This window comes from Nilaparvata lugens, chromosome 9 (assembly GCF_014356525.2).
Source record: "Nilaparvata lugens isolate BPH chromosome 9, ASM1435652v1, whole genome shotgun sequence".
Taxonomy (NCBI): Eukaryota; Metazoa; Arthropoda; class Insecta; order Hemiptera; family Delphacidae; genus Nilaparvata; species Nilaparvata lugens.
Window position 1 is genome coordinate 34370487 of NC_052512.1, and position 15841 is coordinate 34386327.

Below are 15841 nucleotides of genomic sequence, written 5' to 3' on the forward strand. Positions count from 1 at the left end.
TGAGAGGGTTATAGAGTGATAAGTGAGAACGGAAGAGACAGAGAAATCTGATAGAATGGCTTGGCAATACTGACCGATCACTATCTGTTCCTGCATTTTAATGAGAGTTGTGGTCGAAATCTGCCACCGCAAACTCGATTTTGGCGCGAAAATCGCCAGTAAATTACAGATTTTCTGTCGGTTTTATTTCCGTCTGTCGTTTGTCGAGCATTGAGAATTCCAAACAATGCATGGACAACAAATAACCACTCTAAATTCGACAAATATCACGTTGCCAGTTATTTGCGCACATATTTTCGCTGATTAATGGAACTTGGTGCAGGAAGGAACTGATATCTGATATCGGTATACTCTGTGGATGCATGTTGCCGTTGTTAGATTATATTTTAAACTTGTGTAGATTTTTTATCGGAGTGTGCAACTTCTAATAAGGGTGACAATCACTCCATGAAGATTTCAGTTGATCAAGAACTAACCCAGGTATACAACTTCAGTACTAACAGTTCCCAGTATGCAAACTTCCTGATTATTATGATGCTTTCATAATAAGTCCGGCGAATGCAGTATCATTATTAATATCGGGGCACCGAGCTTCGCTCGTTATTTTTATTTATTGATAAACACAAAACAATTATCTAAAATGATCGTGTTTATGTTTCACAGCAGGCTATATGTCATCTTAAGAATTTCGGGGATGCGATATTTCTATTTTTCACATACTCACTCGCTCACTCACTTTTTTACCATCCACAGCTGTTTCAACCGAGGAGGAATTATCCATTTAATGTCGTTCAGCGAGTTTTCTCAAGGACGAGACCTAGTGCAATCGAATTTTTATATCATAAACTTACCATGTTCCAAATTTCGTGAAAATCGTTAGAGCCGTTTTCGAGATCCGTTGAACATAAAGAGCCAGATTATTATATAGAAATACAGGAATTGCTCGCTCAATATAATAGGATATTATGTTCAGTTATGTTTTAATGTGGGAGGTTGATTTTATTTTTTTTTATACATTCAAATGACAATATGTTGATATTATTAGAAATGTTCGTTTCTTGAATAATCAATACAAATAATGACAAGTTATTTGATCAGTTGTTCTAGCACACTTGAAATATGGAAAATATGAATGTCAACAATCTTCGTCGACTAAGGAAATTCACGCACAAACAAAAATGCACCTTAACCGATGTTAGATTACATTCTAAACTCATGGAGATTTTTTATGGGAACGCGACTAGGTGCCACCCTGACTACTTGATACCCCAACTATTTGTCCCCTTTTAAAACCAGTTTTAAATCCCCGTTTTTGGGGGACAAGTTGACGTGAGCCATCCCCGTCTACTTCTCTCTTTTCTAAGGAGGTGAGAAGTGACGCGAGGGTGCGAGGTGTCAAGTTGTCGTTTACGGTCATGACTAGTTGACACCTCCGGTCCAGTAGGTGACAAGTAGTCGGGGTGACAACTTGACGGCAATGGCATATTTTTACGAGGGTACAAGTAGTCGTCTACGGTCACGACAACCTATCACCTCGATTCCACTCCACACGAAATCACCATTCCGGCTGGCTCTTCATTTGAAAGTTGGAAAATGAAGACAAACTATCAAGTTTCATTTGAAAAGGCATTAAGATTCCTGATTTTGTATTTTCAACATCATGTCTTTGTGAGTGAGCCTTTCCAACCATGAATAAGGATAGAGACAGACTGGATGTTGAAAGAGCCTCAAAATATTTGTCTAGCATTACTGACAAGTTATTTGTGATCTTGAGTAATCAATAAACTCTAAAACGGTTCCCTCATTATTCCCCAACATTACCCCACGAACCATACCTTGCCTATATGCCGTTTCAAAGCCACGGAGGCAAAACTACGGGACGCGATCTGTACGTACTAAATGACTCAACTTCATATTTATTTCAGTATCTCAAAGACTTATCAGAATGGAAAGAGACTTGACGAACTAATGTACTCATGATCTTATCTATACGTTAATAAAAGAAAGAACTGGCTTATACATGTACGGGATAGAGAGAATGTGTTTGACGCATCATCACGTACCTAAACTACTAACTTGCCTGATTAACTTGAAATTTTGCATAAACCGAGGATAGTTATAGGTTTTCAAGATTCAATTACGTCAAGTGAAAAGATTTAAAATGGATCCTTGCGGAGCACGGGTTACCTGCTAGTAAGTAGATGAAGTAAGGTTAACATCTCACTTTAGGCGTTTATACTAGTAGTTCTGTGAACAGTAGACCTCACGCAGTATTCTCATCCACAAGTACCTGATTGAAACTATAGACCTTATGGAAATACAGCAATAGACTGGCTTCTCCTCACATCTGTGTAATCACTTGTCAGCTGATTTATGATGAATAATTAGTCTTATTTTTACTCTAATATTGGCGTATGGAGGAGGCTCCTTTTTCCTTTTATATTATCCTTAAAATGCAAAATTTCCAAAAACCTTGTATAAACGTCGACGCGCAATTAAAAAAGGAACATACCTGTCAAATTTCATGAAAATCTATTACCGCGTTTCGCCGCGCAACATATTAATATTATTCAAACATTCAACCATTTGAACATTCAAACATTAAGAGAAATGCAAAACCATAGACTTGAATCTTAGAGCTCACTTTGCTCTGTCAATCATAATGCTTTCAATTCAACTGGTGCCGATGGTTTGCAGTGAATCACCCGGTTGTCCATTATTTTCATTCAAATTCAAAAATTCATGACTGTTTGCTGAAAGGTCATCATACATATCATTCCGATAGTGGACTTGTCTTCTATTCAAAGGTCTTCTGATTGACCGAGCGAAGTGAGGTCTAAGATTCAAGTCGACGGTTTTGCATTTATCTTTATGTTTATATGTTCATATGTTCCGCATTTACAGCGAAACACGGCAATAAATTTACATGAAATTTGACAGGTATGTTCCTTTTTGAATTCCGCGTCGACGTATACATACGGTTTTTTGAAATTTTGCATTTTAAGGATAATGCAAAAGGAAAAGGAGTCTCGTTTGAACGCCAATATTGCTGTAAAAATCAGAATATAAAATTATTCATTATAGATCAGCTGTCCAGTGGACTATAATACGATATTCAAAAACATCGAACATCTTCAAAATGTATCTTTCCATCAACGTTAGTTGACAGTCTACTAACTTTGTCTTTCCATAAGCTGAGGTCATTATTGTAGTTTGGAGTTTGGAGTTATTAATAGAAAACATTTTTCTTTTTTTAATCTGATGACTGAAATTGCAACAAATATTATTGAAAAGAAATTGATTTCTAAATTCATGAAAAGTGAGACATGAAGTTTGTAGGAAATGAGCATTATGGTAGTCACCTGACGCTAGTGTGCACGCACATCTCAAGTCTACTATTCAAAGATCTGAGCCAGCTGGTGACAGGACAATAACGCTGGAAACACACGAGGTATGCTATCATCTCTTCATAGTGAATGATTATTTGATAGAATCAACAGTTTGCAATTGAATAATCACATTTTCTCGAATTTCAAGCTTATTTTCAATTTGAGGTGAAAATGTTACTAAAAATTAATTGTAGAGATTTCCATGCTTAATCTTTTCCACTTTAATTTGTATCTGAAGCCTGATAATTAAGAATCTAAAATCAATTTTTGCATAGATGGGGCAGAGCTCCTAAAATTTTTACTGATATGGGATAGAGCTTATCAATGACTATTGCAGGTATAAATTTGATCAAAATCGTTGGAGCCATTTTCGAGAAAATCGCGAAAAACCCTTTTTTTGACAACATTTTCGCCATCTTAGCCGGCATCTTGAATTGCATTTCATCGAAATTGTTCGTGTCGGATCCTTATAGTTTATGGACCTTCAGTTTCAAATTTCAAGTCATTCCGTTAATTTGGAGATGAGATATCGTGTAAACAGACGCACATACACTCATACACACACACACACACACACACACACACACACACACACAACACACACACACACACACACACACCACACACACACACACACACAACACACACACACACACACACACACACACACACACACACACATACCAATACCCAAAAACCACTTTTTTGGACTCAGGGGACCTTGAAACGTATAGAAATTGAGAAATTGGGGTACCTTATTTTTTTCCGGAAAGCAATACTTTCCTTATCTATGGTTATATGGCAAGGTAAGTAAAAATAATAAGTTCGTTCATGGGAAATTTTACTCCCCATTTTCTCTCAGTTTCCACACACCAGTGTGGCCTAAGAATGAATAATTCTCTTCTGATTCAGAAGTGCACCACCATTTGTCATTGATAGATAGAGTAGTGAAGAATGGGAGATGGATGAGAGAGACAGAGTGAAATGATTGAGAGGTCGACAGAGAGAGATGTATGAAAAGTGAGTGGAAATCTGGCAGCCAATCGCCCACTACAGTTTCACTTTCGATGATTTATCAACTTTTTGATCGATACATCGAAAACAGTTTAGCAGCTGTTTAAATATCGATATTTCACAATTTTCCGCAGCGCCTGTTCTAAGCGTGAAAGTCAATTTCCCACGATTTCCATCACTGACCAATCACGTTTCCGGAAAAATTGCTAGCTGTGAATGAGCCGGAAAAAACTCAACAGCCGCTAGAACTTTTTAATCACATGAAAGAGCGGTTTTATCGAGCGTGAAAAGTTTGGAGAGGATGTGGATTTGCTCGTGTGTATGTGTTGTTCATTGTACTTTGTTTAACCAATCAAATGAATCAATACTAGTAGTTCTGTGAACAGTAGACCTCACGCAGTATTCTCATCCACAAGTACCTGATTGAAACTATAGACCTTATACAAATACAGTAATAGACTGGCTTCTCCACACATCTGTGTAATCACTTGTCAGCTGATTTATGATGAATAATTCTATAGTCTGATTTTCACTCCAATATTAGCGTATGAAGGAGGCTCCTTTTCCCTCTTATATTATTCTTGAAATGTAAAATTTCCAAAAACCTTGAATATACGTCGACGGGCAATTAAAAAAGGAACATAACTTACCTGTCAAATTTCATGGAAATCTATTACCGCGTTTTGCCGTAAATGCGCAACATATAAACATATAAATATTCAAACATTTAAACATTAAGAGAAATGCCAAACCGTCGACTTGAATCTTAGACCTCACTTCGCTCGGCCAATGAATGTTCTCCCGCATTTGATCGAAGTTATTGACCGAGCGAAGTGAGGTCTAAGATTCAAGTCGACGGTTTGGCATTTCTCTTAATGTTTAAATGTTTGAATATTTATATGTTTATATGTTGCGCATTTACGGCAAAACGCGGTAATAGATTTCCATGAAATTTGACAGGTAAGTTATGTTCCTTTTTTAATTGCCCGTCGACGTATATTCAAGGTTTTTGGAAATTTTACATTTCAAGAATAATATAAGAGGGAAAAGGAGCCTCCTTCATACGCTAATATTGGAGTGAAAATCAGACTATAGAATTATTCATCATAAATCAGCTGACAAGTGATTACACAGATGTGTGGAGAAGCAAGTCTATTACTGTATTTGTATGAGGTCTAAAGTTTCAATCAAAGACCTTGAAGAGGTCCATCCTTAAGCCGGAACCATCTTTAAGCTGGTTTTACACCAAAGTTATTAACAAAATGTTAAGAACTAAATCCTTATAGATTCTATTAGATTGAACGCAAGTTGTCAAACACACATGTTCATCATGTGTATGATAAGTTATGTTCAATCTAATATAATCTATAAGGATTGAGTTATCAACATTTTGTTGATAATTTTGGTCTAATCGCAGCTCTAAGGTCTTTGGTTTCAATATTTTGTTTTGCAGTAATGGTATTATTATGCGTGTCCATCAATATCAATATTCTCACATTCGAAAAAAACTAATTTAATATGTGATAAAAAATAATCAAATGAACTAAATAATGCTGAAGAAATTATAATATTTTTGATTGAAAAAAATTAATCTTCATTAGATGGAAAGATTATCACGGAACTGGATGAATATTATATAAATTCTGGGATAGAAATATATTCTATTCATTGTTCAAATTAACATAAATATTAATAAATTATGGAATACAAATTCAAACGTGAACTGATTTTGTTAACATTTGAAACAGTTGAAATCAGGTACTTGTGGATGAGAATACTGCGTGAGGTCCACTGTTCACAGAACTACTAGTAACTTTGGTGTAAACGCAGCTTTAGGGTGGTTGCTAACGGTTGAACAAGCATGCATATACATTGTCGATTCATATTGATTTGTCATTACAGCAGTGATCACAGCGGAACGCTACGAGCAGAATTTTTTGATTCCAAAGCTTCAGTTGTGAATGAAATTTCATTTTAGAAATTTCTATATTGTTATAAAATACGATCTCGCACATTACGGAGCTAGAAAAGGATAGCGCTATCCGCTGTGTCGAATGATAGCCAAGGATAGCAGCATAAATATGTTGATCACATACTGCCATCATAACGTGGACTTCAACATAGTTTTGGGAATTTTATTTTGATTCTGAATTTTCACCCATACTGAGTATAATCACGACTAATGATATAATTATTATTATTGTTATACCTATACGGAGTGAACTTCAGAGTTCTATGGATTCACATAATATAATTAAAAGTTGCAGATTTCAAAGACCAATGTGTTTTTCAACCCAAGGCATCATTAGTTATTTGAATAATAAGAAATATCGGGGCACCGAGCTTCGCTCATCATTTTTATTTATTTAAAAAGAATAGAATAGAATTTTATTGGTCATAAACTATTCACATGAATGCATGGACTTCGTCAATTTTTGACACCAAGTAAGTCAAAACAAACACAAAAACACTAAGATCAGTCAGTATATCAGTAAATATACAATAAAATAACATGAATCACATGAAACGGTTCCAATCTATTCTAAGATAGTCATGTACGTTGTACAAACATTCATCAATTAACACTGCTTTCAATATTTTTTTAAATTATGTGCATGTGAGTACTTTCAAGAGGTCAGGTGTGGGGTTATATAATTTGATAGATGTGGAGTGCCAGTTAATTTTTGATTTAGTATGACTGTACAACGGAATTCTCTAACAGTAAACAGACCACAATTCTCTAAAGTGTTTATTTTATTTCACAGCTAGCTATTCGTCATCTTATGAATTTCGGGAATGCGATATTTCGATTTTTCACATCCTCACTCGCTCACTCACTTTTTTACTATCCACAGCTGTTTCAGCCAAGGATGATTTATCCTTTTAATGTCGTTCGGCGAGTTTTCCCAGGGATGAGATCTAGTCCAATCGAATTTTTATATCATAAACCTACTATGCTCCAAATTTCGTGAAAATCGTTTGAGCCGTTTTCGTTGTCCATTGGACATATATATAACCATATAAATATCTATATGAATAACTAAATATATAAATATATACAGAAATTGCTTGCTTATAATAGGATATTATTATTTTTCATTACCTATACGGAGTAAACTATAGATTTCTATGGATTCACATATATAAAAATTAAGAGTCGCGGATCTCAAAGACGAATGTGTTTTTTTAACCCATAGCATCATTAGTTATTCAAATAATAATAATGATCAATGAAACAACAAGAGTAATTAACAATAATATTATTCTGTGATCGAACTCTGTGTTTGTTTTTGACAGCAGATGAAATACACCTTTAGGTGATACACATAATATGGGTGATTGAGGTATACTGACAATATTCTTGTTATGTAGTCGGTTTGGGAAATATATTTGTAATCCGATTTCAACATTGAAATTGTGTAAGGACTCTTCGTAAAGCCGGAAAATGTGCGGCGCCAAATAATATTACAATGTGACCGGGTGAGAGGAACGGAATTTAAGCAGTCACGCGGCTTTTATAACGGAATGAATCAAAATAACGGCTTATCAGAATGATAATATATAAGCTTGTGTTATCAGAGTCAACATCATCGTGGTTATTGTTAACATGATGATCATAATGTTGGTCCTATTGGAACGTCATCCATTAATAATGAGCTGGGATAATTATTGCGTAATTGTAACAGTGGCTTTTGACTTTGTAAATTTTATTCCCACAGGAATCTAGAAAATTAATGACGCTCATTATGGGAACTGATAATAATCATGTACTGCATGTTCTCTCCACTGTACTGTACTCGTGTTCTCTCTCTAAATGAACGATAAATGAGAGATAAATGAACGAGAGAGTGTGAAAAAGGGAGCTGAAGTATATCAGGATGACATTTTTATTGAAGGATTTTGGTGCTGTTTGATGTTCATTTAGCATTTTCATTTGAGCATCATTGCATATTATACGGGCCAATATGCTTATTAAAACTTGAATTGTATTATTCACATATAATTTATCATGAGTAACAAATTTATTAGTCCGGGCGCAATTGTCATTCCGTAGTCATTTTTGGGTAACAGCCATGAAAGATGTCTCAATTTCTTCTTTAGGTCTAGCATAATAAGGATCGTGATGATGATAAGTCAAAATCACAGGCAAACACCTCGGAAACAAGATGGCCGCCAAAATTTTCAGGGTTTTGCCATATCGCTTGTATTGAAAAAAAGTAGAAAATAAAATTCTCAAAACTATGGTGAAGTCCACGCTATGATGGCAGTATTTGATCAACATGTTCATGCTGCTATCCTTGTCTATCATTCGAAAAACAGATAGCGCTATCCTTTTCTAGCTCCGTAATGTGCGAGATCGTATTTTATAACAATATTGAAATTTCTAGAATAAAATGGACTTTTCATTCACAACTAACTAAAGCCTTGGAATCAAAACATTCTGCCCGTAGCGTTCCGCTGTGATCACAGCTGTGATGACAAATCAATATGAATCAACTATGCTCGTTCACCGTTAGCAGCCAGCCTGAAGCTGCGTTTACACCAAAGTTATCAACAAAATGTTAATCTATCATCATAGATTCTATTAGATCGAACGGAAATTGACAAACACATTATGTTCATCATGTGTATGATGAGTTATGTTCAATTTCAAATAAATTTATAATTTATTGTAGTCGAGTGGCCCTCCGCCGATTGGCAACGCTAACTGACCCAAACTGTATATGGGAATCTGATAGAAATGAGAACTACATGCTTCAGTTCAGTTTATTGATTTAGAACAAGATTTGACAACAGTTCCTACAACACTTAGAATGTAATGGTGTCGTCATCAATATCAATGTCGTCATCGTAGACGAAGCTGTTCGCAGATGAAGTGCTGGCCGTCTGGTGTTTCTTTGAAGCCATTGAGCTTGATGAGGAATGATAGGACTTGGCAGAAGCCTTGGACCCTTTGGATGCTGCCTGTGAACATCAATAATCAATTCAATAGAATCAATCAAAATCAATACAATGTTAATAATCGGAAATAGCACAAGGACAACCTTATTATTTTATCTACCAATGCTATTAGATTAGTGTCATCTGCATTGTAAGTAAATAAATAAATAAAAAAAAGTAATTAATATTGAGATTGACTGGAGGTTTATTGATAAAGCTGCGTTTACACCGGGGTTAATAGCACGAGTTATTAACAAAAAGCTATTAACTTAACTGAATCGTCGAAAAATTCTCTTGACAAAAGTTAATAAGTCATGTTTCTAACAGATAATTCCTTGTTATTGACAAGATCTTGTTATCAATATAATTGACTTCCATTTATATCATTTTATTGAACGAGAGAGTATTCATTTATGATATAACAGCCGGAATAAAAAGCAAAAAATTGTCTTCAAATTTAAATTGAAACATGTGTGTGATCATTGAAATAATGATCTTCATCTGATCTATAATGTAAATAAATTATAATGCGATTACAAAAGAGTTTAAAACAAAAGTTTTCAACATAAGTTAATAAAACTTTCTTTTGGCTGCTACTTTTGTTATCAACAAAAGTTGATAACTTTGTCACGTGTTTTGTCTGCAGCTGTAGTTATTGGGGAACAGCTGTAGTTGTAGGATAGGGATTCTGGGCGAGGGGGTTGCGGGGAAGATACTTATTAACAAAAGTTACCGACTCTCGATGGATAACATAAATCTTGTTAATAACAAGGAATTTTCTGTTGAAAACACGAGTTATCAACATTTTTCAAGATAATTTTTTGTCGATTCATTCAAGTTGACAACTTCTTATTAATAACTCATGTTATCAACTCCGGTGTAAACGCAACTCAACATGATGTTATTGACTTTTGTAATTAACATCACTTGATAACAAACATTTTAAAAACTTGTATTATTAACTCCGGTGTAAACGCAGATTAATATTGACAACAGTGGCTAGCTACAGACACATAGATTTTTGTTCATACTTGTTTTTTTGCCATTCTTAAGGTGCGTACAGATATACGCGCCGCGATCATGAACAATTCACTTTTAATCAGCTGACTATATCTGTATTTTTACAGAAACGTTAAGATACAGATATAAAAAGCTTGGCATCAGCTGATTAAAAGTGAATTGCTCATGTTCGCGGCGCGTATATCTGTACGCACCAATATAAATTCTTTCAGATTGACCAGATGATTTCAAACAAATTATGTTTATCAAGATTCGTTTAATCTGATAGAATTCATAAGGACGGCAAAATATCCTACGAACAAGAATCGATGTGTGTGTAACTGACTCGAGTTTTATAATGAAGATCTCATGGTATATGTCGTTTATGCTCTCATTGTCTCATACATTTTTGTCAATTTCAGTATTGTCTATGAAGTTAAGATGATACTGTATCATTTATTGTGTTGATACTGTATCATATGCATTGATACTGTATCATATTGTGTTGATACTGTATCATGTGTCGAGATATTTTATCATGTGTGGTGATACTGTATCATATTGTATTGATACTGAATCATGTGTCGAGATATTTTATCATGTGTGGTGATACTGTATCATATTGTGTTGATAATGCATTATGTGTCAAGATATTGTATCATGTGTAATGATATTTTATCATTTTGTGTTTCATGTATTCTCCATTCCCGTAATCTCCTTTGCTATGCTCTTCTCTATATTCTTCTTCTACTTCTTTCTCTTCTGATTTATTCTTGATCTTTTCTGTTACATTTTCTCTGTCCCTGCTCTGCCTGTTCCAAGTCAACCCCTGTTTACACCCTGTTTTTTCTTCTTGTTTCTGTAATCCTTTCCATCTAACCTCATTCTTCTTCTTCTCCGTCTCCTTTTTTCACTTTTTCATCTTCTTCTCATTTTTTTCTTTTTCTCTTCCTCATCCTCCTTCTCCTTCTTCTTCCTATTCTTCTTCTTATTCTTCTTCCCCTCCACCTTCTTCTTCTTCTTCCCCTCCACCTTCTTCTTCTTCGTCTTCTTCTTCTTCTTCTCCTCCTCCTCCTCCTGCTCATCTTTCTTTCCCTTCTTCTGCTTCTCCTTCTGCTTCTCCTTCTGCTTCTTCTTCTCCTCCTCCTCCTTATGACCTTCTTCATCATCTTATCCTTCTTTCTCTTGTCTCCTCCTTCTCCATCCTCTTCTTCTTCTTCTTTTTCTCCACTCATCTTTCTCCTTCTCTTCCTTCTTCTCCTGCTTCCTTCGTCTTCTTCTTTTCCACCTTTTTCTCATACTATTTTTCTCTTCTTCTTCCTTTCCTCCTCCTGCTCCTCTTCCTTCTTCTACTTCTTTTTTCTTTTTCTTCTTCTACTTCTTTTTTCTTCTTCTTCATCTTATCCTGCTCCTCCTACTTATTCTTCTACTTCTTTCTTCTTCTTCTTCTTTTTCTTCTTCTCCTGCTTCTATTTCCCCTCCTTCGTCTTCATCTTCTCCTTATGTCCTTTTTCTCCATCTTCTTTTCCTGCACCTCCTTTCCCATCTTCTTCTTCTCCACCTTGTCTCCTCATTCTCAATCTTCTCCTTCTTCTTGTTCTCTTCTCCTTCTTCTCCAATTCTCTTTCTTCTTCTTTTCCTTCTTCTTCGTCTTCTCCTTCTCCTTCCTCTTCTTCTCCACCTTTTTCTCATACCATTCCTTCATATCCATCCAACCTCTTCTTTCTTCTCCTCCCGCTTCATTCCTCTTCTTCTCCTTCTCCTCCTTTTTTCATACTATTCCTCCATCACCATCTTCTTCTATTTCCAATTCATTCCTGTTTTCCTTCCACTCCCTTCCTTTTCCCTATTTTCCCTATTCAATTCCCTCTCGTCCTATTCTAGTGACTTCCCTCATTCATGGTATACAATCCAGTTATTATTCAAAGGTCAGTGAAATTTCCTCCAGCCTTTCAGCATTGATTAAACGAGAAGCAGATAAGCTATTCGTGATAAAATGATGACGGATTGAACTGAATCTGGCTGTAGTAACAACGCTGGAGGCATCTAACTACTCACTGCAGCAAGTTGGCTTCTAAAAGAGTCACTCACCACCATTTATATCTCGTATACAAAGCGGGCTGAGCCTTCTATTAGACTATAGTGAAATCACTTTAAACCATCAGACATGTTTGAATGGGTAACATCGCTCTCAAGCAAAAGAAATGCTGACGGTACTAGGCTAATCTCTCTATGGAAACTGGTTGAGTATACAAATCATGGTCCTTTGAAGTGTCACAAATTAAACTGATATCCGAATTTCAACTGTCTGAAATCACTTTGAATCCGCAGTATCATAGAGCATGAAATTATAAATCCTTTCTCAAAACTTTTGACCTGCTGGGGGGTTTAAGTTAGATTGGAGTTCGTTATCTATGTATTTATTTACTTGAGGAGGAGAACAAGGAGAAGAAGGAGAAAAAAGGAGAAAAAGAGGAGGAAGAAGAAGAAGAAGAAGAAGGAGAAGAGTATGAGAAAAAGGAGGAGAAGGAAAAGAGGACGAAGAAGGAGAAGAAGAAGAAGTAGAAGAATGAGAAGGAGAATAATAATAATAAGAATAAGAATAATAAGAAGAAGAGGAAAAAGAAGAAGAAGAAGAAGAAGAAGAAGAAGAAGAAGAAGAAGAAGAAGAAAAGGAAGAAGAATAGGAAAAAGAAGAAGAAGAAGAAGAAGAAGAAGAAGAAAAGAAGAAGAAGAAGAAGAAGAAACTTGTCTGAGTGAAATATTGCAAAGTTTGATGGCATAGAGATATCCTCAGTTAATAAAGAAACTATAAATGCAAAATTAAAAGTAGTTGATTTCAGTCCGGTAGTTTAGACGTGGTGATGCGTCAAACATAATTTTTCTATTCCGTACGTGTGTATTTTTAAGCCAGTTGTTTCTTTTATTGTAGTATAGATGAGTTCTTCAACTTGATACTAACATAATGAAGTGATATAAATCAAATTTTGATGCAAACCTGACAAAATTGGATTGGCTATTAATTTAGTTACCAATTCCAACCATCTGTTTCGAGGAGGTAGTCTCTCTAGAATCTAGATTATAGTTCTATATCAACATATGGTTTGTATCCATGTCCCATGAATCAAAGTTCATCATTAATTATTTTGAAAAATCTAGAAGGAAAATTGAAATTCGGACTTCGAAGTGCACGAGATTGATATTTTTAGAATCTATGTGCGAAATTTGAAGATCTAGATCATTCCAGCTTTTACTTTCCTTGCCCTATTACCATAGGTAAGGCAAGTATTGCTTTCCGAAAAAAATCAAGGAAAACCAATTTCTAAATTTCTATACGTTTTAAATTCTCTCGAGTCCAAAAAGGTGTTTTTTTTTTTGGTATTGGTCTGTATGTGTGTGTGTGTGTATGAGTGTAAGTGTGTCTGTGTACATGATATCTCATCTCTCAATAATTAACGGAATGACTTGAAATTTGGAACTTGAAGTCCTCACAATATAAGGATCCGACATGAACAATATCGATCAAATGCAATTCAAGATGACGGCTAAAATGACGAAAATGTTGTCAAGAACAGGGTTCTTCGCGATTTTCTCGGAAACGGCTTCAACGATTTTGATCAAATTTATACCAGCGATATTCATCAATAAGCTCCATCAACTGCCACAAGTCTAATATCTGTAGCTTCAGGAGCACCCCATCTATGCAAAGTTTGATTTTAGATTCACAACTATCTGCCTTCAGATACAATTCGAACAAAAAATTTCAAGTGGAAAAGATTGAGCGTGAAAATCTCTACAATTAATGTTCTGTAACATTTTCACCTCAAATTGGAAATAATCTCGAAATTTGAGAAAATGTGAATATTCAATTCCAACTGTTGGCAACTTTTGATTCTATTAAATCATTCTATTAATCTTACTAATCATATTATTGAGAGATAGCAGACCTCGTGTGTCTCAAGAGTAATTGACCCGTCACCAGCTGGCTCAGATCTTTGACTGAGACTTAGACGTGAGATGCGTGAGAACACTAGCGTCAGTTGATCAATTTTCATAACGACAAGGAAAGTTGTGTGAGTGCGCCACACCAGATTTTTTAGAATCTATGTGCGAAATTTGAAGATCTAAGTCATTCAAGTTTTTCCGGTATGCAATCCACAACTTGACATGTTTTGATGCAAACAAACACAACCCTACTCTCTCTCTCATTATATAGAATATCGGGGCACCGAGCTTCGTTCGTTATTCTTATTTATTGATAAACAGAACACAATTCTCTAAAATAATCGTGTTTATATTTTACAGCTGGCTATACGTTAGCTTATGAATTTCGGGGATGCGATATTTTGATTCTCTACAGAATCACTCGCTCACGTTTTACTATCCACAGACGACGGAAGTCTCGGCTGTTTCATCAAAGGATGAATAAAATTAGCCTTTTAATGTCGTTCAGTGAGTTTTCCAAACGATGAGACCTAGTGCAATCGAATTTTTATATCATGGACCTACTATGTTCCAAATTTCATGAAAATCGTTAGAGCCGTTTTCGAGATCCATTGAACATAATAACCAGATACTATTTATTCATTTATTGTATAAAACACTATAATCATAACACAATTATGACATTGGAGGAAAAACTAGGCTGAGCCTGTACTATTTCTCTCCAAAAAATTTGATAAAATGCTAATGTTGTCCAAAAGTTAAGGTTATGTAACCACACACTGCTTCGTCACTTGATTTTCGGTCCAGGAATAATGAATTGAACATTTTGGAGGTTGATGTTATACTCTAAATGAATCAAAGAATGTATCACAATAAATTAAAAACTTTAAAAATATTGCACTAATTTGAAAAATTTTGAATACAAAATCAAAAACCTACTCACTGTCTATATAAATATAGAGAGATCGCTCGCTTAATATTATAGGATAGATAAAATAGATAAATAGTACACCTTCATGAGAGAAGGTAGGAGAATATACTGTGAATGGTGGAACGAGGGAAAACTGTACCTTAATAAGAGAAGGTACAAAAAAGGGGGGAAAACACAGCTGCATTTGTGGAAGATTTACTCACGGTCGGAAAGAATAGAATGGTAGTAACACGGGTTGAAGTGAATGGGACGAGACACAAGAGAGTGGAAATATTTCAACAGCTCAATTATCAACAGCAGCAATTGTGGCGCGTGTGAGAGTCGCGAAAAAAGCAGATCAAGAAGAAGGCGAAGGGGATGAGGAAGAGGAAGAGAGAAGAACAAAAGAGACAGGATTTTAGGAAAGTGGACAGTCGAGCAGAACGCCCGTTTTGGACATTGTCCTTTCCGGCTTGATTTATCAACTCCAATTAACTGAGGCTGCTGTCTCATAGTAGTGTGTATTCCTCCCTCTCACTCACCACCCAATGAAGGGATTCGATAGAGAAGTGTATGTATATATGTGTCTGTGTGTGTGGTGGGGGGGAGGACCAATGACGCTACGGTACTGCAATGAGGGTTG

At 35.5% G+C, this 15841-nt stretch overlaps 2 protein-coding genes across 5 annotated transcripts in view; one reads left to right on the forward strand and one right to left on the reverse strand.

The window, feature by feature from the left end:
• Positions 1–15841, forward strand: part of LOC111052333 (zwei Ig domain protein zig-8) — a 740160-nt gene that overhangs the window by 101804 nt on the left and 622515 nt on the right. The window lies entirely within an intron of this gene.
• Positions 9152–15841, reverse strand: part of LOC111057328 (location of vulva defective 1) — an 82419-nt gene continuing 75729 nt past the window's right edge. For 2 of the 4 annotated variants that reach the window (XM_039435797.1, XM_039435796.1), the window contains one exon: positions 9155–9368. In XM_039435797.1, coding sequence (XP_039291731.1) covers positions 9213–9368 — 156 coding nt within the window. In that variant the 3' untranslated portion in view covers positions 9155–9212. Of the gene's footprint in view, positions 9369–15841 lie in introns of all 4 variants that reach the window. The other 2 variants (XM_039435798.1, XM_039435795.1) reach the window with 2 other exon arrangements.